General features: G+C 33.6%; 1 protein-coding gene across 4 annotated transcripts in view; it reads right to left on the minus strand.

The window, feature by feature from the left end:
• The window catches only part of LOC114336469 (proto-oncogene tyrosine-protein kinase ROS), a 228,425-nt gene extending 206,690 nt beyond the window's left edge, over nt 1-21,735 (minus strand). Inside the window, exon 1 of one of the 4 annotated variants that reach the window (XM_050655041.1) lies at nt 21,387-21,734. In XM_050655041.1, coding sequence (XP_050510998.1) covers nt 21,387-21,509 — 123 coding nt within the window. In that variant the 5' untranslated portion in view covers nt 21,510-21,734. Of the gene's footprint in view, nt 1-20,008; nt 20,134-21,386 lie in introns of those variants that run through there. The other 3 variants (XM_050655043.1, XM_050655042.1, XM_050655044.1) reach the window with 3 other exon arrangements.
• Nucleotides 21,736-23,594: the final 1,859 nt, after the last annotated feature.

The following is a 23,594-nucleotide window of genomic DNA, read 5'->3' on the forward strand; positions in this document are numbered from 1 at the left end:
TTTTATCAAAAGTTATAATGTAAGCCATATTAGTCCTGTCGCCAGGGGGGGTACAACGGCCTCCTTAATTCAGATGGACTTACCCAAGTTTTTTTTATATATTTTGACGAAATATTTTGACGTAGAATACGAATTTTTTGGGTAACAGTTGATCCGGATGTCGATAAGATTGTTATGGACAAAGAACTTGAGGAATTACATAACAGCGATTTCTCGCAAAACAAAACATCTTTTTGTATTTTTTGGGTCATTTTAAAAAAAAATATTCCTACAAGTTTTTTCGTAGAATGCATAGTTTTCGAGATAACCGCGGTTGAACTTTCAAAAAATCGAAAAATTGCAATTTTTGAACCCGAATAACTTTTGATTAAAAAATAAAGTAGCAATTCTGCTTACCGCATTTAAAAGATTAAGTCAAATTATATCGGTTTTGATTATTTGAATTGCTAAAAATTAATTTTTTTATTGTTATACAAATCTATAAACACATAGTGTTTCCCGTACCTAATACATGCGTTTTAACGCATGCTACGTAGAAATTGCCTCGCTTGCACTTGTAGCTACTCTACCTACTCGTTGGATTTTAAATGAGAAATCATTGAAAACATCACTCACATACTAGGTGTTTATAACTTTGTTTAACAATAAAATAATAAATTTTTAGCAATGCAAATAATCAAAACCGATATAATTTGACTTAAACTTTCAAATGCGGTAAGCAGAATTGCTACTTTATTTTTTAATCATAAATTTTTTAAGTTATTCGTGTTCAAAAATTACAATTTTTCGATTTTTTGAAAGTTCAACCGCGGTTATCTCGAAAACTATGCATTCTACGAAAAAACTTGTAGGAATATTTTTTGCTTAAAATGACCCAAAAAATACAAAAAGATATTTCGTTTTGCGAGAAATCGCTGTTATGTAATTCCTCAAGTTCTTTGTCTATAACAATTTTATCGACATCCGGATCAACTGTTACCCAAAAAATTCGTATTCTACGGGTCAAAATATATAAAAAAAACTTGGGTAAGTCCATCTGAATTAAGGAGACCGTTGTACCCCCCCTGGCGACAGGACTGTATATTATGAAGTTACCACCTTCATTGGTGTGCTAGTTACAACTACTTTGCGGAATGCACTGAAGATGTTCTGTTCAGAACGAAAACGTTTTGTAATCCATGTGGATGACTTTTAGATAGTTTTTAAATAAACGATTTTATACCAAAATACAATTTGACGTTTTTACTTCTGTATAGGTTTTTTTTAAACTATGGTATACAGCCAACTATTGGGATTTTCCCATTGATTTTAATATCAATAAACTTTTAGATATAAAAAAGAATTTCGCCGTGAAGCGAAAACTAGAGACGTAGGTATTATATTACACCCTTACTAGTTTCATTCTTATTAGCAATCATCAGAAAGTGTATACAGTCGAAGCCGCTTATTGGAATAGCCTTCGTGCCAAGCAAAAGTATTCCTATAACCGGGATATTCTAATAACCGATCATTAGCGGATAGTAAAACATTTCAGAACACCAAATTTATATTCCTTAAATCGGGATATTCCTATAACCGGTATTCCAATAAGCAGGTTCGACTATACAGTGATGAGCGCGCTAATAACCGGCAAAATAGCTCAAAAGATGGAAAATATATTAAATTGTGAAATAAAAAGAAATAAAACCAGTAGAGGTGTTAAAATTAGCGATAGTAACATATACATTGACATTATATTGATTGTTTCCCACCTTTAGACGTATCAGAGGAGTATGTCAACTAAAACTGTTACTGTGACAGTGGTATTTCTCAAACTCGTCCGATACGTCTAAAGGTGGGAAACAATCAATATAACGTCAATTTTTAAGTTACTATCGCTAAATTTAACACCTCTACTCTACTAGGTCCATCCCTTTTTATCTCACAACTTAATATGTTTTCTATCGAGCCTACTAGTATCGAATCAGGAATTGTTTAGCTATGGACTTTAGTTATGTTGATATATTTTCAATAAAACAAAACAATTTCAACCAAATTTAAATTGTTAGGAAGGAAAAATAATATGTTTTCATTAACTGCAAAATGCAATTGCTTCACTGTCCCCAACAACATTGCCTTAATTATAATGGTACTTAGTTTCAAGCTATTTTTGTTTGTTTTTATTTCAAAAATTTCAATGTTTTTTAAATTATTTCACACACATTTTTTATATTCTAAAAAGCATTTCAAATATTCTGTTGTTCTGTGTTATGAAATAAAATAAGCAGAGATGACTTTCAAGAGTGAAATTCACCTGAAAGACGGTTGGTTAGGTGACCACCTGTTTTCGTTTCTTTCGCACTTGACTGACTTGGAAGGGTGGAACTTCCTTTAACTAACGTTCTTCTGGTTGTCAAAAAATCTCAACTGTGAAATTAAAGAAGGGTTGTACTAATGACAGTGCATTTTCTTCATTATTTGTTTTGGATAAAAGGTCTGAATCCCGCGTACTAAAAAAAGTTTATTAATAGCAAGCTGAAAATTTGTTACTAGCTTAACTGTGTCTAGTCGGACAAACTGTGATGTATGGGAACACTGAAACAGGGGAAGTTTTAATTGAGGATCTTGATTTTAATTGTGGAACTTGCCATCCTGACAAGTTTATTATTGTGAAAACTAGCAGGTTGTTTTTAAGTTTATTCAGTAACAAACTTTGTATAATATATGAAAAAATGTTTGGCTGACAAATATATTGGGCATTTGAATAAGTCCGACACGTAGAACATGTCAAATGGCAGAAATTATGGTGATAAATAGCAGTCTGATTTTTGCATTAGGTTTAATGAACGGGTAACAAATCAATTGGAAGTTCTGTCTGAGAAAATACATGAAACGTTTTCGTAATCTGACGTTCCAAATTTTTAACCTGTTCCACAATTAAAACTGCCCCTGTTCCAGTGTTCCCATACAACAAAGTGTTTTCGACTAGACACCGTTAAGCTATTAACAAAAATTGTCAGCTTGCTATTCATCAACTCTTTTTTGGTACGCGGGATCCAGGTCTATTATATAAGATATATTGATTGGATTAGGTGAATACATAATGATAATTATAATGATTAGGTCTCATACCTCAAATATCGTCAATTCATATTATTTTAGTAAATCTGAGGTTTGTCATATCTAATAAATTACATAATACATTATATCAGAATCATGCTCAATACAATATTTAAATTTCCCTTTGTTTTCCAAATTATTTACATATTCCCTCTTCTCTCTACTACCCCAATTTTCTAATATAAATTAGATTAGATCCAGTATTGTTACCGGCTTGTTAGTTCACTGACCATAATTAAAACAATAAAAGGTCTTTCGTTCCCACATACTTTAACATAACTTAAAAGTACATAACGGTATGCATTAGTGTGGTCTCAGTGTCACCCCTAACTAGCTCTAATGTGATAATTGTTAATTCTCTTGGTTTAAAAAACAAATAGACATAGAAGAGCAGGGGCGGACAGATCGTGATATGTACATAAATAGAGGTAAAAGAAGAAACCGAAATGGCAGAAAGAAACAAAACATTTAATTATGTTCGGTAAAACATTAGATTGGATATGAATAATAATGAAAAAAAAAAACTAACAGCTTCCAAATATTAAAAAGTAGATTTCCATCATAAAGTCACAGTGAGACGAAATGTAGCCTGACACACAATAGGATCAACAGTGACTAATTTAACATACTTACTAAAGTCAGACGGGATGCGTGCTTTCTCCGTTTCTTTTTAACATAGCCGTAGACCATGTTCTCTCCAAACTAGACTCTAAGCTGAGACAACAGTTTCAAGATGTGGCTGACTAACTGGAAACACTGTCCACTAAAGCCAATAATATAGGTTTGAACATCGATAATAATAGCAAAGAATATATATTTGTTAATAGAACCAAATCCATGAGAATAAATGTATTTAACAACATACTATTTAACAATAAAACACTAAAAACGTTTGTTTTCTATACTTCCACAAAATTTATTATAACTATGTGACTACAGCTGTTTCGGCAGAGTACCTTTCTCAAGTGATTTATATTACTATGGGTTTGCCTTTTTAAAGTCTTTAACTGAAGAGGTTGAGGACTGGGGAGCTGTTTGTCTCGAGTTGGTCATTCAGAATTATATCTTTATTTTTTAATTTATTAACTTCCATAGATTCTAATAAAGATAGCTTTTATAGCCTTTATTTTGAATATGCAGAATTTGAAACTGTTCATTAAAAGAATGAGTATGATCTATAAGATGAAGTGCGTATGTAGAAGTGTCTGTTTTTCTATTGTTGAAAGCCCTTTGATGTTCTGCTATCAGTTTGTCAAAGGTTCTGCCAGTTTGACCGCTGTAAGTTTTCGGACAGTCACCACAAGTTAGTTTGTAGACACCACTCTGTAGTTCTCTTTCGGCTCTTATTGTTCTCAATATACGAGTATATGCTTAAGTTGTGAATTCTGAAAGCTGGTGTTATTCCTTTCTTTTTTATGTATCTGGCTATTTTTGTTGTTAACTTGCCAGTACATGTGATAGTGCAGAAGGTACTGGGTTCTTTCTATGGTGGTGGATAGACTAATTCCAGGGCTTTCTTATGGAGTTTTTGGTTTAAAATTTTATTAATTGTTTGTTCGTTATAGCCACTGTTTAGGTACTGCTATTTGTTTAATAATGTTCAGTTCTATTTCGAAGTTATTTTTTGGCATGGGAATTTCTGTCAATCTATGTATCATGCTATGGTAGGCTGCTAATTTGTGTTGTGTAGGATGGGATGATGAATTGTGTATAGTTGTGTCAGTATGGGTAGGTTTATGATATACGGGGAACTCTTGTTTGTTGTGTAGTCTGGTAATTGTTACATCTAGAAAGTTTATGGACTTATTCTGTTCTGTTTCTATTGTAAACTCAATTTTACTATGAAGTGAATTAATGTATGATAGAAATTGGTTAAGTTGCCTGTTAGTTCCTGTGAAGCATACTAGTATATCATCAACGTATATCCGCCAATATAAGAACTGTTTAAATACGGGATGTTTAGAAATTGTTGTTTTTAAACAGTTCTTATATTGGTAGAGATACGTGGATGATATACTAGTATGCTTTACAGGAACTAACAGGCAACTTGACCAATTTCTATCATACATTAATTCACATCATAGTAATATTGAATTTACAATAGAAACAAAACAGAATAAGTCCATAAACTTTCTAGATGTAACAATTACCAGACTACACAACAAATCTGAGTTTTCCGTATATCATAAACCTACCCATACTGACACAACTATACACAATTCATCATCCCATCCTACACAACACAAATTAGCAGCCTACCATAGCATGGTACATATATTGACAGAAATTCCCATGCCAAAAAATAACTTCGAAATAGAACTGAACATCATTAAACAAATAGAAATAAACAATGGCTATAACGAACAAACAATTAATAAAATTTTAAACCAAAAACTGCATAAGAAAGCCCTGAAATTAGTCTATCCACCACCACAGAAAGAACCCAGTACCTTCTGCTGTATCACATATACTGGCAAGATAACAACAAAAATAGCCAGGTACATAAAAAAGAAAGGAATAACACCAGCTTTCAGAATTCACAACAACTTAAGCAAATATATTAAGAACAATAAGAGCCGAAAGAGAAAACAACTACAGAGTGGTGTCTACAAACTAACTTGTGGTGACTGTCCGAAAACTTACATCGGTCAAACTGGCAGAACCTTTGACAAACGGATAGCAGAACACAATAGGGCTTTCAACAATAAAAAAACAGACACTTCTACATACGCACTTCGCCTTCTAGATCATAATCATTCTTTTAATGAAGAGTCAAATTCTGCATATTCAAAATAAAGGCCTTAAACTATCTTTATTAGAATCTATGGAAACTAATAAATTAAAAAATATAGATATAATTCTGAATGACCAACTCGAGACAAACAGCTCCCCACTCCTCAACCTCTTCAGTTAAAGACTTTAAAAAGAACCCATGGTAAACTAAGTCACTTGAGAAAGGCACTCTGCCGAAACAGCTGTAGTCACATAGTTATAATAAATTTTATGGAAGTATAGAAAACAAAAGTTTTCAGTGTTTTATTGTTAGATAAAATGAACTTCCATCAAGTAACGGTCGAATTCATCAATTAATATACTATTTCCTATTAACAACATGTATATTGAAAATGTGGAAAATTTTACGTATTTTGGAAGTGTCATAACAGAAAGCGGAGGTACAATACGAAAAGCTCAACAAGCATTCAGCATGCTCAACCCTGTTTGGGGGTCTAGCCAGTATATTACAAAGATAAAGTTACCAATATTTCAGTCAAATGTCGTGTCTGTTCTACTCTACGGACGTGAAACCCGGAAAGTGACAAAAGCGCTTAGGTACAGATAAACTGCAGATCTTTGTTAACAAATGCCTATGAAGAATTGTTTATATTTTCTGTGTTAACATCTTCAGAAACAAAGATATGCTACACCTGACTGAACAAAAGAGGGTAGAAAATGAAATAGGGTACAGAAAGTGGATCAGTAACACACTTCGAAAAAATAGCTCCAGTATTGCTAAGACTGTCCTAGACTGGACACCCAAGAAATCGAAGAAGAGATGAAGTCTTGGAATGAGATGAAGGCCTTAGGCAAACTAGAACTCGATGGCACGTTTTTTCCTAGCCACTGAGCTACGGTCGCAACATTTTTTTCATGTTTTGAAGTTAATATTAGCTGACATTTTTAACACTGAGATAAAGTCAATAATTTATAAAGCCAGTGTAAGACCAATAATGACATATGCATCAAAAACAAGACTCGACACAGCCACAACACAAGACTACTGGAAACGGCAGATATGAGTAATGAAAAAAATTACAAGAAATACACTGAGAGATCGAAAGAGAAATGAAGACATAAGAAGACAATGTAAATTACAGTGTATAAACGAATAGACATTAAATAGAATAAAAAAATTGGAATAACCACATAATCTGAATGGGTAGACACCTGTAGTCAAAATAGTAAGACATAAATCACCAATCGGAAGAAGTATTGGTCGATCGCGCAAAAGATAGAATGATAACCTTCCATAGAAGTATCAATCCAACAATGAACAAGCAGAATTGCTTATAACGAGGAAGAAGATGAAAAAAAAATTATAATTGCTTATTACTTATTAGATTTTACTTCATGAAAAAATAAAAGTATAATGTAAATTCCCATTAGGTTTAAATAGTTTAGCGTTGGTTTTTGCTGGTATTTTAAATAGTAAACTGAAATGTGAAGTACCTACACTAAGCCGGCCCTGTTTTAATAGATTTAATTTCAGAAAACAAATAAGATTAGAGCCACCATAATACATTGATGTTCAAATCAGGAAGTTTATGATCAAAACTTACGTTTTTTGAATAATTGGAAGCCTAGATCCTAATTACACAATTACAATATAATTATCTTTTTAATGAATCAAAATTTGCTTCGTGTCACTTCCAATTTTTCTTGTGAAAATTGAGATAATTCGAACAAACAAGTATCATTATAAAACCACTGGGAACTATAATTTCAATTAGTAAGATTCCACCCCAGAGATAATTTCTAATTGGATTTACCACCATGTAGGTTTATTTTTTGGTGAAATTATTTATGGAAATAAATACATCAGATCTCATATTCTTTTTTCTTACTAATAGACCGGGCTGTGTCGTCGCCTCTGCTAGCGAAATTATTCCGATTCGATTTTTTTGCACAAACTTACTCAAAGAGAGGTCTTTTTTCATTTCGAACAATTTTTTCATTTAGAACAATTTTTTTTTAGATAATTTGGGTCATTATGGATAAAAAAGGTCTCTTGTCATTTTCCTGTAAAATCGATTGTTGGCGAGTTATATGCGATTAAAAATTTGAAAAATGAGAAAATGCCCATTTTCAAGGCTTAATAACTCGATTAAAAATTATTATTAAGAAATTTAAAAAAAGACCAAATCAAGTTTCAAATACCTTCGTCAAGGCCCTGAAGAGATTTTGTCATTATTTTATTACAAAGCTGTTATTTTTAATTATTAACAATTAGCGCTAATAGTCCAACTGTATCGTCGCCGCCGTTAGCGAAACTACCTAATATTTCGTATGACTTTTTTGCACAAACTTACTCAAAAAGAGGTCCTTATAACATATTCACAGGGTGCCGGGTAGGGATGGGAAAAACCTACCGGTTATAACCTAAAACCGGTATTTTTCTTCTGCAATAATCGGTTTTTTCGGTTGTTTTTTTGTCACGGTTATGACCGGTTTTTTCTTTTTAAAGTAATAACCGGTGAAAAACCGGTTAAGTGGAAAATATACCGAATTCAGAGAAAAAATGTGGAAATTTGTCGCCCACCGCGCGAAAATGAGAAATTTTAAACTGACTAAAACCGATTTCACAACACTGATGACTGATTGCTATACTGACATGGACTGATATCCATTCGAATGGAGTATCGCAAACTGAAGCGCAATGTAAATGTAAAATATTGTGTATTGGCAGTGACTCAAAAAACCGAACACCGGTTTTTGGAACAACCGGTTTTTTGACCGGTTATAACCAATAGGTTAAACCGTAGGTAAAAAAAACCGGTATAACCTAAAACCGGTGTTTTGTCAACAACCGCCATCCCTAGTGCCGTGGTCGAAAAATTGTTTGAACAATTTTTTTTAAACAAATTCACAAAAATAATTTTTTTACTTCAAACAATTTTTTTTAGATAATTTCGGTCATTCTGAGCAAAACAGGTCTCTTGTGAATTTTCACCAAAGTTGATTGTTATCGAGTTATACGCGATTTAAAATTTGAAAAATGCGAAAATGGCCATATAACTTGACAACAATCAATTTTTTTGTGAAAAATCACAAGAAACCTTTTTTGCTCAGAATAACCCAAATTATCTAAAAAAAATTGTTCGCAATGAAAAAATTATTTTTGTGGATTTGTTTAAAAAAAAAATTAAACAATTTTTCGACCACGGCACCGCCCGGCACCCTGTGGATATGTTATAAGGACCTGTTTTTGAGTTAGTTTTTGAAAAAAAATCGAATCGAAATAGTTTCGCTAACGGGGGCGATGATACAGTTTGACTACAGCGCTAATTGTTAATAATTAAAAATAGCAGGTTTGTAATAAAATAATGACAAAAATCTCTTCACTACCTTGAAGAAGGGATTTGAAACTTGACTTGGTCACTTTTTGAATTTCATAATAATAATTTTAATCGAGTTTTTAAGCCTTAAAAATGTCTATTTTCACATTTTTCAAATTTTTAATTGCATATAACTCGACAACAATCAATTTCAGAGAAAAATGACACAAGACCTTTTTGCTCAGAATGATCCAAATTATCTAAAAAAAATTATTCGAAATGAAAAAATTGTTTTTGTTGTATTATAATGACTGTGAATATGTTATAAGAACCTCTTTTTGAGTAAGTTTGTGCAAAAAAATCGAATCGGAATAATTTCGCTACCGGGGTCTATAATTGATAAAAGGTGAACAGTTGACGAATAAAAAAAAAACAATTTGTACCAGATATGAAAACTTTTTATCTATTTACCAAACAAAAGTCATTTACCTACCTATTCCATTCTCTTGTACATTTTTCTATTTACCCTGTACATTCTATTCTATTTTTTCTCCTTCTTCTTCTTTGTAAGCAATATTCTGCTTGTTCATTGGCGGAGTGATAACTCTATGCAAGGTTCTCACCCCATCTTTTGCGTGGATTGGTGATTTACCTCTTGGTATTTTGATCACACGGTTCTCTTCCATTCTGTTGATGTGGCTATTCTATTATTTTTATATTTAGTGTCCATTCGTTTATACACTGTACATTGTCTTCTGAAATCTTCACTCCTCTTTCGATCTCTCAGTGTATTTTCAGTAATTCTTCTCCTTCTCAGTAATCTAATCTCTGCCGCTTCCAGTACTCTTTGTGTCGTGGCTGTACCGGGTCTGGTTTTTGATGCATTTTCATTATCGGTTTTACACTGGCTCTATAAATTCTTGACTTCATCTCAGTGATAATATGTCGGTTTCGCCATATAGTGTTATTAATGGATTCTGCCAGTCTATTTACCTTTTGTACTTGATTTCTCACTTCTTTGTCTAGATCTCCATAGTTGGACAGTGTAATTTCTAAATGTTTTATTTCCTTTAAAAAGGAGTAAACCCTGTAGTTGACAGTATACCTTCAATATAACAATGTGGAATCAGGTAAACACTTCTGTTGTATGTAGGCATATGATTTATTAAAATTTTTAAAATTTATCCACAAGGGAGTGGAAGTACAAAACGTTTTCGGTCAAACTGACCATCATCAGTGTAAACCTGGAAATAAGTGAACCACTAAGATTAAAAAGCAAAAGGGTGAAATTTTGACAGTTGAAAAAATAAGAAAGTGTGATTTGATTACTTACATCCAGTGTATAAGTAATTGTAACTAGCCACTTCAATAGGTGTAAAAACCTCTAAATTATATTACTGTTACATTCTGTGTTAAAAAGTAGTCGACATAAAGTCGATGTCTTAAGATTTTAAAGATCACATGTGAATGTATTTCATCCTTGCTCGAAAACTGCACAAGGTACTTGTGTTCTAGTGAGAGGTTAACGAACAACTAAATATTAGATAGTTTGGTGCCAGAAATGTATGACAAGATATCGATGACAAGATGCTTTCGGATGACAGATGAGAAATCCACCTAACTTCATTTGACATCTTGTCATTAATTTCTGGCACCAAACTGTTTAATATTTAGTTGGTCGTTAACCTCTCACTATAGAACACAAGTATGAATACCTTGTGCAATTTCGAGCAAGGATGAAATACATTCACATGTGATCTTTAAATCTTAAGACATCGACTTAATGTCGACTACTTTTTAATATAGAATGTAACAATAATGTAATTTAGAGGTTTTTACACTTATTGAAGTGGCTAGTTACAATTACTTGTACACTGGACGTAAGTAACCACACTTTCTTATTTTTTCAACTGTCAAAATTTCACCCTTTTGCTTTTTAATCTTAGTGGTTCACTTATTTCCAGGTTTACACTGATGATGGTCAGTTTGACCGAAAACGTTTTGTACTGCCACTCCCTTGTGGATAAATTTTAAGAATGTTAATAAATTCATATGCCTACATACAACAGAAGTGTTTACTTCATTCCACGTTGTTTTATTTCCATTACTTCTTCAATACTGATGCCATCAAGTTCTACTTTACATCTGATTGGTTCTTTGCTAATTATTACTATTGTTTTAGTTTGCTGAGGTGAGACTGTTATATTGAATTCTTTTCTTATGTTAAATCTATAGCCTAAGCTTTAAAGTCTACCTTCATGGTGGATTTATCAATATTGCGCCGTCTACGTAACAGAGTATTTTTACTTCTTTGTTTTCCATTTTGTACTCTCTTAATTCGTTTAGGTGCGCTTTTGATGATATCATCAATGATTGAATTGAAAAAAAAAAGAGCTCAATGAGTTCCCTTTCTTATTCCGTTGTCTATGTCTGTATGTTCTGTAAATTGTTCATCTATTATGACTTCCATTTTGTTGTTTTGGAAGATGTTTTCAATAGTTTTTATGACATCTAAGGGAACTTTTCCTATTATACAAATATGGATTACATCTTTGAGACGTACTCTGTCAAATGCTTTCTTTAAGTCAATCAGACATAGAAATGCTGGTTTATTATTAAACTCTAGTGATTTCTCCAGTAATTTGCTTTATGACGAAATTAACTGGATCTCTACACGACCTTCCTGTATGAAAACCCTGATGTTTATCTGTTAAACTTATCTTCTGACTCATTAATTCTTGTAAAATTTTAGGGTAGTATTTAACAACTTGATACCTCTGTAGTTTTTTGGCTGGTTTTATCTTCGTTGTTGAATAGTATAATTAGTTCGCTCGTTGTCCATTCATCTTCTGACAAACGCATAGTTTCTTGGGTTTGGCATTAAACATCATCAATAGCAAAACACCCATTTAATAAGTTAAAACACAGACAAATTCTTACAGAAAATTATAGTAAAAGCGTTGATTGATAAATATACAGAGTATACTTATATCTGTATATTTATCATTCAACGGTAAAAGTAAAAGTTCGGTAACGATTGCACTGCACTGTCTATATGTACACCATCTATACTAAACCTAATAAAAATTGTGATAGCGTACAATCTTATCTAACAGTACTAGTACCTTACTAGATACACGTCTTTAATTAACTCTACCCACCGCTTACAAACAATTAATTTGTTGCTTGTCCATAGTGTTCAAACCAAATACAAAACTCGGAAACGTGCTATGCTTAAGCAGCATAACGTTAAATGTTAAACGTAGCAATTAAACGTACGGAAAATAGGGCGATTCTTAATATATTCAACAAGTGTCCAGGAAGTGTGTGAAATGGGCAATACAAAAAGCTAATTGATGCATAACAAAGTAATTTTCGTCAGGAATTAGGGGAACTGATCATAAACAAAATAATAATATATAAGCGTTTTGTGTGTTTATGTGTGAGCTCTCATATTTAATGCAATAATTACAACAGTAAACTAAAACTGAGCCTGGAAGTTTGAATCATATTCACAATTTTTATATTTTGAAGCACGAAACTGCTTCAAAAAATCTTTGTTCCTTTATTTATTACAATTTGTGCTAGTGTAACAATACACAGTTTATTTTAGACCAAAAATAACATACAGAGTGTTTTCAGAGAAACCTGAAATATTTTGTTAGTGACTCGTTATTTGGTGTGAAGTATGAGATAGTTTAAAATCCAAACTTAAAATTAATTACAGATTAAAAACGCTTACGAATATATTTTTCTAATTCGACATACAATTTGCTTTTTATTGAAATAAATTTTTGGAAAAAGCGAATAGTATTCAATTGTTTTCGGTGTGCACGAGTATTCGTTATTCTTGACCGACACTTTGATTTTATAAAATTCATTCTTAAAAACTTTATAAACTTGAAACTGAAGCAACACGACTAAAAATCTTCTTCTTCTTCTTCTTTTTGTATAGACATGACTCTGTCTGTTTTTTCAATGTGACTCTAGTACCCAGGGCCGCGCCAAGGCTTTCAAGCGCCCCGGGGCAAGTAATTTTAGGCGCCCCTTTCCTCCTCCCCTTGTAAGAAGTTTTATGCAACTTAGTGAATAAGTCCATTTACTCACAGTTTTTGCTCCGGATTTTAAAGCACCGCTTGTATTGAAAAGAAATTTGGCATAAGCGTAGCTAACATGTCAAAGAAAAAAAGTGATATTGTGCCGATGTGTGCTTTTGCTCCGAGGGTGTTTTACCCCTTCTCGGGGGTGAAAAACTATACGTTTAAAATAAGTACGGAAATGGATAAACTGACTAATTCTAAGCCACTTTTGTTCTATAGAGTTTTTTCACTAAGTCAATATTTTTCGATTATTTGCGAGTGAATATGTCCATTTTTCAACAAAAAAAAACACGTTTTTCTTTCGCAAATAACTCAAAAAGTATTTTATCGAAAAAACATTCTTATCAAAAATATAGCTTATAAAAAAGTGAAAAAAAATGGTGAATGCATGAAGTCAGTAGACCCAGATGAAGCAGAATTGTAGCTAATGAAAACTAGGTTCTTATTCGTCAAATTCCCAATCAAATACCTATTTCAACGAGAAATAAACAAAAAATGAAGCACTTTTCGGGGTAAACTCATTACAACTAAGTTTCATCGGTTCAAAGTGCTTTTAAAAAAATGGTTTTAAAATAATTTTTTTTTAATTTTGAAAAAATTACATTTTTTTCAAAAAAACTTGAAAATCATTAGTGATACCTACCAAAAATCTCAAAGAGTAAAAAATGTACGTTTTGCTTTTTTGAATATTTTGGATTTTTTGTTTTTCTGTAAGACAAAAATTGGTAAATCAGCGGTAAAAAAATGTAAAACCGTGGAATTTTGAGAATCAACACCGATTTTAATGAAAATTTGGATTTAAGCTCGGTTGATCCTCTTCTTCAAAATCTACCCTATGCCGAACCGGGCTTCTGCCCTGGGGGTGAAAACAACCCCATCTAGGGAATGAAAATTTTTAAATCAAAATAACTATGGAAGTCGTTAGATTGACCAATTCTGAGTAAATTTTGTTCTATAAATTATTTTTGCAAATTCGATATTTTCCAAGTTATTAGCGATTGAAACTATGCATTTTTCATTGAAAAAGCTCACGTTTTATGCCCGTTTTTCATGAATAACTTATATTTTTTTAATGACTTATGAAAGATGTCTCTTGTTTTCCCAAAAAAGTTTCACCACATTCGAGTTATTTGAGAATGAAGGTTCTCATAATTCGGTTCTAATAACTTTCAAAGTATCAACTTTCCAAAAAAATTTTATAGAATAAAATTTACTTAGAATTGGTCAATATATCGACTTCCATATTTATTTTGATTAAAAATATTTTCTACCCCTAGACGGGGTTGTTTTCACCCCCAGGGCAAAAGCCCGCTTTGGCGTAGGGTAGATTTTAACAAAGGTTAAAATCTACCCTACCCTGAAATCGACCTTGATTCTCAAAATTTCACGAGAAAATTTTAAATTTTGATTGGACAGATTGGACTATATGATATGGCTGTTCAAAATTTGCATACTCTCGTGATTAGGGACTCGTTCAAGCCGTTTCAACTACAGCCCTTTCAAAAATAAGCACTTTGAACCAACGAAACTTACAGATAATAGAAATAATACATAAGTAAAGTAACTTGTGAAGCGGTAACGGTTAATTTGATTTAGGATTGTAGTTAGGGGGTAATTTTCACGATTTTTTTTACCAAAAAAGGGACCAACTTTATTTTGAGTGTAACTTGCTTACTTTTAATGGTAGAAACTTTTTTAAAAAACAGAAATAAACAAGTTATGATGAGTTTTCCCCGAAAAGTGCTTTTCGTGGGTTTCTAAACGTGTTTTTGTTTGTTGAAAAATGGACATATGCACTCGCAAGTAATTCGAAAAGTATTGACTTAGTGAAAAAACTCTATACAAGTTGCTTAGAATTTGTCAGTTTATTAATTTCCGGACTTGTTTTAAACGTATATTTTTTCACATCCGAGAAGGGGTGAAACTCACCCCTAGGGCAAAAGCACATATCAGCAAATCTCTTTTTTATTTGGCAGGTTAGCTATGTGTATGCCAAACTTGATGTCAAGCGAAGCGGTTCTTTAAAATTCGGAAGTTTTGCAATATTTTATTGTGAGTGAATGGACTAGAATCGGTATTCGGTACTCGATCCGTGCGTGACCATGCTGGGGGTACCTAGAAACGATGTCAACGTGAGTAGTGGCGAAAATGACATTTTTTGAGCTATCTTTGTAATGTCATTGGCATTGTTGGTATAACAAATTTTATAAAAAATGGTAAATAAATGTTATCTATTTATCATATGCTTAACGTCAATTTGCGAGACCCTAAAAAGGTCAGGACCTCGATTTTTGACCCTTCGCTTCGTTATCGAACGTATTCGCTTCGTATCTGTTTAGTGTACAGATAGCGAATGATCGATAACGAAGCGAAGGGTCAAAAATCGAGGTCCTGGTGAAGCTAGGTGTTGCGTCAGTCATGCACGGAGCGAATACCTAAAAACTATTTGTTATGTGTTTAGGAAAGTAATATACATACCGATAAATTATTATGAATACTATAAATATTTACAAAAAACAACGATTACACCATCAGAGAACAAATATGATTCAGTTTAATAAGAGAAATAAGGGTTCCTACAATTATGGGATCAAAGTAATACTTACTGCCATTTTTATACCTACCTACGATTGGTAAGTTTTAAATTTTACAGGATAATAAAATATTACTAATATTTCTGGTAATTTCGGTATTGTAAAATTTTTTTTTCGGCTCCTACTGGCGCCTTTTGAATACGGCGCCGGGGGGCTCCGCCCCCCTTCGCCCTTATGGACGGCGCGGACCTGCTAGTACCTAAGTTCCACCGTTTTCGTGGTCTTCCCACTGATCGTCTTCCTATTGAAGAACAGTATCTCGCTGTCCTGACTACCCTAATTATTGTCATTCGGCTTATGTGGTCATTCCATTCTATTCTTCTGTTTCTTACTCAGTTATTAATGTTATCCACCATGCATCTCTGTAGTATATCTGTACTTATAGCTCTGTCCCATAGAGTCTTACCATCTATTTTTCGAAGGGTTTTCATCTCCGCTGTTTCGAACAATCTTTTTGTCTAGGCTGTGTCGGGTCGTGTTTCTGCCGCGTATGTCATTATTGGTCTGATGACTGTTTTGCAAATTCTGCCTTTCATTTCTTTTCCGATATTTCTATTTCTCCATATTGTGTCATTCAGGCAACCTGCGGCTCTGTTTGCTCTATTAACTTGATCTTCCACTTCTGTTTCGAGCCTTCCGTAGCTAGATAGTGTGATGCCTAGGTATTTAAACCCCATCATTTGTTCTATTATCTGACCTTCCAGCTCCAATTAACATCTTATTGGATCTGCTGTTATAACCATGCATTTTGTCTGTTTTGAGGAAGTTAACATGTTAATTTTTCTGGATATTATGTTAAATTGGTGCAGCATACGTTGTAAATCATCTTCAGTTTGAGAGATTAGTATTGCAGCGTCCGCATGGCAGATTATTTTAAGTTGTTTTTCTCCCATTTGGTATCCTTTTTTAGTTCTTACTTTTTTTATTATTTCGTCCATGATCAGGTTGAACAGTAAAGGACTCAAAGAATTCTCCTGTATTATCCCATTGTCGGCTTCAATTGGGTCAGTTAGTTCATCTTCCACTTTTACTTTTATTGTGTTGTTCTGGTAGATGTTTTCGATCGTTTTAACTATTCCGACTAAAAATCGTACGAGATAAATCACCAGGTGGTCAAAGAACTACAGAAATGCCAAAAAAGATATGGAATAATAACCTGGATATCCAATAAGAAATCGTCAGAAGATGGAATAGGCGGAAGCCTATAAATTTATCAGATTAAAAAGATGTATTGGCTTCTGAGAAGGCATTCAGCCTTGTTAATTCGTCACAAGCTTTTACTCTTCTAGCAGATTCTAAAACCTAAGTGGACGTATGGCATCCAACTCTGGTGTTACTCCAAAAAAACTAGTATTGAAATAATTCAGACGTTTCAAAATAAAGCATTGAGATGTATTGAACACATGATGTGAACGCACCTTGGTATATTCGCAACCAAGATATTAACAGAGATCTAGGGGTGGGGTATGTTGATGAATAACTACAAAAAATCGCCTGCAGGCACGAAGAATAGCTTTCACAGCACCAAAACGTCGATGCCATTCAGCTTCTGGATATCTCTAACCAAAAAAAAAACTCAAGAGAACAAAGCCACATGAGTTATAGCCAGGGAGGTAGTGTCAAATTTGACCGGAGCATTTTAGCATGGCTGCTTTCTTTTTATTTAGTTAGGTATTCCAAAGCTTATGAACAAATGATGTGTCAGCTGGCCCAAAACCGGGGATTTTAGACAAGAAAAGGTAAAATATGAAACTTAATAGACAAACGCTACAACTTATGTCAAATATTTATCTACGTCACTTACAACTTTTAATAGCCTTGCTGACTTCTCTCCTAGCTTTCACTCAGGCAATCCGGGTTCAAATCCTCGCGTTGAAACTTTTTTTGTTTTTAAAATTGACATTTTATTTTGAAAAATAATTATTTTTATAATACCACGTTTGTATTATTTATACGAGACAATATAAAAAAATCTGTATGTCTTTTATAGAATCATGCATAGAACTTATATGAACTAGAACTATGCATTTGATCATAAATATTATGATTTACCTTAATAAGCAATGTTGTAAATGAACCCCTAAAGCTTCCTGAGTTAGTACGACTAACCTAAGTAAAAAAGGGGGTTGCCCTCCCCACCCCCTCCTGACATTTTTTTTATTTTTTGGACAAACTGTTTTTTCTTAATATAATATGATGTAGAACCAAAAGATACATACAACCGTAATTTTTCACTTTTCTCTCACCAACCCCCATTTTTTAATAGCAATCTAAATATTTCCCTGTTCTCTATAATAGGTATATAAAAATGGATATTTGTCTGTATGAGGAGCGAGTTAAATTAATACTAAATAGCTTTGTCATGAAATATATCCAGTGGTTACAGCCAATTCCTTCCAAACGGAATATATCCAATAGAAAATAGCTATCGAAAGTGTGCAAATCAATCAAAACACAATAAATCCAGTATTTCGCTGAATAACGCCCTTGTTATATAAATAATTATTTTTCAAAATAAAATCTCAATTTTAAAAACAAAAAAAATTTCAACGCCAGGATTTGAACCCGGATTATCTGAGAGAAAGCTAGGAGAGAAGTCAGCAAGGCTATTAAGAATTGTATTTCAGGTAGATAAATATTTGACATAAGTTGTAGCGTTTTTCCATCAAGTTTCATATTTTACCATTTCTTGTCTAAAATTCCCGGTTTTGAGCCAGCTGACACATCATTTGTTATTAAGCTTTGGAATACCTAACTAAATAAAACGAAAGCAGCCATGCTAAAATGCTCTGGTCAAATTTGACTCTACCTTCCTGGCTATTAGTGTAATGCATAGTGTAAGTTAAGTGAAAAAGCTATTTTGATTGGCGCCCAAGGAAAAAGTGCTTCATAAATTAGCTCAAGCTAAGAATACACTACTGAGTGATACTAAAATTAAATTAGATAGTAAGCTAGGAGCATCTATAAAAAGTTACCGATTGGTTTTTGACTAGATTGTAGCATTAAATAAACAACACAAAAAATAACTGCGGCTCAATAACAGGAACATAAAATTAGTCCAGCCGCTATGGAAAGAGGAGCCTGTCTGCAAAACTAGCATAGGTGAACTTTGGTTATTTTTAAATTAGTATTTTGTATAACACCAGCAGAAAAATATTTTGACGCCCCCAAACAGGGACATTCAGCCTTGTCAATTATTCATAACAAGCTTTTACTCTACAAGCAGATTCTAAAATCTAAGTGAACATATAGCATCCAACTGTGGGGTTGTACCAAAAAAACTATTATTAAAATAAACTAATTTCCGAAATAAAGTATTGAAGTGCATTGTTAACGCACCTTGGTATATCCGCAACCAAGATATCCACAGAGACCTAGGGGTGAAGTGGTATGTTGATGAAGAAATATATACAAAATACTAATCGCATGCAGAAACGAAGAAAGGATTTCACAGCACCGAAACGTCGAGGCATTTCAGCTTCTAGATGACTCTAACCAAAAAAGAAGACTCAAGAGGACAAAGCCACATGAGTTAGTGTAGTGCATAGTGCAAGTTAAGTGAAAAAACTATTGTGATTGGCTCACATGAAAAAAGTGCTTTAAAAATTAATGGACAAAACATATTGTCGAGTGGAGGCCACGAGAAGAAGCACTACGGAGCAGAGGACGACCACCAACCAGATGGGCTGACGATCTGAAGCGTATTGTCGGCAACTGGATGCAAGCCGCACAAAACAGAGAAAGATGAAGAGCTGAGGGATACCTATGTCCAGCAAGGGACGAGTACGGGTTGATGATGATGATGAAGAATACACCACTGGCTGATTTTAAGATTAAATTATATAGTAAGCTAGGATTTATAAAAAGTTACTGATTTGTTTTTGACTAGATTGTAGCATTAAATAAACAACATAAAAAATTGTAATAGCTGCGGCTCAATAAGAGGAAGATAAAATAAATCCCGGCGCTAGGGTATAAGGTATCCTTCTACTAACAGGTGCCTTTTGGTTATTTTTAAATTAGTATTTTGTATAGCTCCAGCAGAAAAAAAATATTTTGGCGCCTCCCAAACAGGGGCGCTCGCTTGCAGTACATCCCTTTCAGGCCCGATACCGCCGGTCCTGCATACAATTATTCTTATTATTATTAAATGAAAACGTACCTGCAATTGCAAAGGACAATCTTCGATGCATCTCGTCTCAACTTCAGCATCCGAATAATCAAAACAATTAGTTCTCATAAATACGCAACTAACAAAAACAACTACCACTACAAAGTACTTCATCTTTTTGAAATTATGTCCGCAGATTCGTAGTCTGTTTTCGGCACAAAACTGAATTATTGTCTACATTGTTGGTGCGCTTGTCAACATTCAAATAGAAGACACGAGCCCTCACTACTTAGCATGATTCGCTTCGATATGTGGAGGAATTAGAATAAAGATGAAAAGAGAAAGATAACACAGACTCATCAATTAATCTACAAAATGCAGTCAATAAAGTCAACAATTAGACCAGGAAGTGGAAAATCTTCCTAAATGAAGGTGAATCGTTTCATATAGAAATCACCAACAAACATGAGGAACACAAATCTGTAAATATAAACGGAAATCAGATTCCATATGCTAATACAGCCAAATATCTAGGTCTAACCCTAGATACAAAGCTGAACTGGAAAGCGCACGTAAAGAAAAAACGAGAAGAATTGGGTATCAAATTCAAAAAGATGTAAGTATTGGCCTCTGGGAAGATACTCAGCCTTGTCAATTCGTCACAAATTTTTACTCTACAAGCAGATTCTAAAACCTAAGTGGACTTAGGGCATCCAACTCTGGTGTTGTACCAAAAAAACTAATATTAAAATAATTCAGACTTTCCAAAAAAAAGTATTCAGGAGCATTGTTAGCGCACCTTGGTACATCCGCAACCAAAATATCCACAGATACCTAGGGGTGTGGTAATTTGATGAAAAAATACAAAAAATCGCATGCAAGCACGAAGAAAGGGTTTCACAGCACCAAAACGTTGAGTCATTTCAGCTTTTAGATGACTCTAACCAAAAAAGAAGACTTAAGAGGACAAAGGCATATGAGTTAGTGTAGTGCATAGTGCAAGTTAAGTGAAAAAACTATTGTGATTGGCGCACAAGAAAAAAGTGCTTTAAAAACTAGCACAAGCGATGAATACACCACTGGGTGATTCTAAGATTAAATTATATGGTAAGCTAGGATTTATAAAAAGTTACTAATTGGTTTTTGACTAGATTGTAGAACTAAATAAACAACATACGAAAATTGTAATAGCTGAGGCTCAATAAGAGGAATATTAAATCAATCCCGGTGCTAGAGTATAAGGTACCCGTCTGCAAAACTAACAGGTGCCTTTTGGATATTTTTAAATTAGTATTTTGTATAACTCCAGCACAAAAAAAATTTTTGGCGCCCCCTAACAGAGGCGCTGGCTTGCAGTGCATCCCTTTCAGGCCCGTTATCGCCGGTCCTGCATGCAAATTATTATTATTATTATTAAATGAAAACGTACCTGCAATTGCAAAGGACAATCTTCGATGCATCTCGTCTCAACTTCAGCATCCGAATAATCAAAACAATTAGTTCTCACAAATACGCAACTAACAAAAACAACTAACACTACAAAGTACTTCATTTTTTCGAAATTATGTCCGCATATTCGCAGTCTGTTTTCGGCACAAAACTGAATTGTCTACATTGTTGGTGCGCTTGTCAAAATTTAAACATAATATGACACGCGCCCTCACTACTTAGCATGCTTCGCTTCGATATGTGGAGGAATTAGAGCGACTGACTGAGTGACTCTCCGGCAGACGCAACTCCTAACTTCGTTCGAGTGAGCTTACGATACGAGGGTACCCCACTCTGCAGTTAAATGCTCGACAACGGCAAGTGCTTCATTGAAAAAAAGAAAAAATAATTAACATTGTCAAACAATGCTTAACCGCTTCCGCTGGGCGTTCGTTTTTTAGAATCATCGGTAGCAAGAGTTGCGGACAAGTGCAGGTAGGTATTGTCTAACTAAACCATAACTAATTAGCAAAAAATTTTTATATTTTAAATATAGTAAAAATTTTTGGAGTAGCCATTTTTTAATATAGGCGAGCATTAAAAAGCCCAAAAACCACCAAAGGACATCGCACACATCTTATGAAAAATATAATGTCACTCATTCAATAAAATTTACATGAATAGATTTGTCCCGAATTTACGAACATTTTTTATCATTGCGCCAACTCTATTTTGATTAACAAGGGCGTAAATTGATAAACATAAATCTAAAATCAAATGGGAATGTACGTGTGTCAAAGAGAGGGAAAAGATCTTGTGATTCGCTTACTCCATAAATCTTTCTGAGGGATTAAGGCAGATGCTTACTCTTATCTTTTTCTATTATTATTGATAATAAAGTAGGTATAATTTGGTTAGTTGTACCGCCTCTAATCGGCTTAAGCTAATGGTGAATAGACTGTTTTTAATAGCCTAGCGATTAATATTATTTATGAATGCCAGTGTTATGGACTTCAAAATGCGATTTCGATAAACTTTAATTACAATTAACACCCTAATTAAGCAAAATTCAGAGTTAGCGCAATGGTATCAAATTATTGAAATTTCAGGACGTATGTGTTCATGTAAATGTTATTTCATTTGAGTGACATTATATTTTCCATAAGATGTATGCGGTATCCTTTTTGCAGTTCGATGAATCTCAATGAATTTTTTTGCATTCGATTCGTAAAAGCTTTAAGTTGTGAGCAAAAATGATGATGATGATGATGATGATAAGATGAAAGTTGCATTATTGAACTAAAAAATGCATCTTTCAAAATGAATTTCGAAGTGATGAAAAAATGATAAATTGTACCCGGCACAGACCTTATAGGTCTGGATCCCGCGTATGAAAAAAAAGTTGATTAATAGCAAGCTGAAAGTTTGCTAATAGCTTAAGGGTGTCTAGTCGGATAAACTTTGATATATGGGAATACTGGAACAGGGGCAGTTTTAATTGTGGAACAGGTTAAAAATTTGGAACGGACACACCACGAAAACGGCACATTTATTTTGTCCGACAGAACAGACTTAAACTCTCCGAACAGAGATTAAACTCTCATGCAAAAATCAGACTGCTATTTATCACCTGTCATAATTCCTGTCATTTGACATATTCTAAATGTTCCACTCATTAAAACGCCCATTTGGTGATAAATAGCAGTCTGATTTTTGCATGAGAGTTTAATCTCTGTTCGAAGAGTTTAAGTCTGTTCTGTCGGACAAAATAAATGTGCCGTTTTCGTGGTCTGACCGTTCCAAATTTTTAACCTGTTCCACAATTAAAACTGCCCCTGTTCCAGTGTTCCGATATATCAAAGTATATCCGACTAGACACCTTTAAGCTATTAACAAATTTTCAGCTTGCTATTAATCAACTTTTTTTTCATACGCGGGATCCAGACCTATTATGGAAATTAGATCCCAGTGGATTTAGTTCATACTTTGGGAAAATACTCTGAAGCATTGTGATGAAAAGTTCTCATGGGGACAACTCGATTATATGGAGGATTTTCAAGATATAGAGGCACAAACTCGGAAAATTATAAGATTTATTGGGTATTCCAATTCGGAAAATTATAAGAGTTACTGGTTATCTGGCAACAAAGAATCTTTGGATCTTTAGATCAAAACTTTGGATCAAAGAAATGTACTAGTAGTCTAGGAT

Source organism: Diabrotica virgifera, chromosome 6 (assembly GCF_917563875.1).
Source record: "Diabrotica virgifera virgifera chromosome 6, PGI_DIABVI_V3a".
Classification (NCBI taxonomy): Eukaryota; Metazoa; Arthropoda; class Insecta; order Coleoptera; family Chrysomelidae; genus Diabrotica; species Diabrotica virgifera.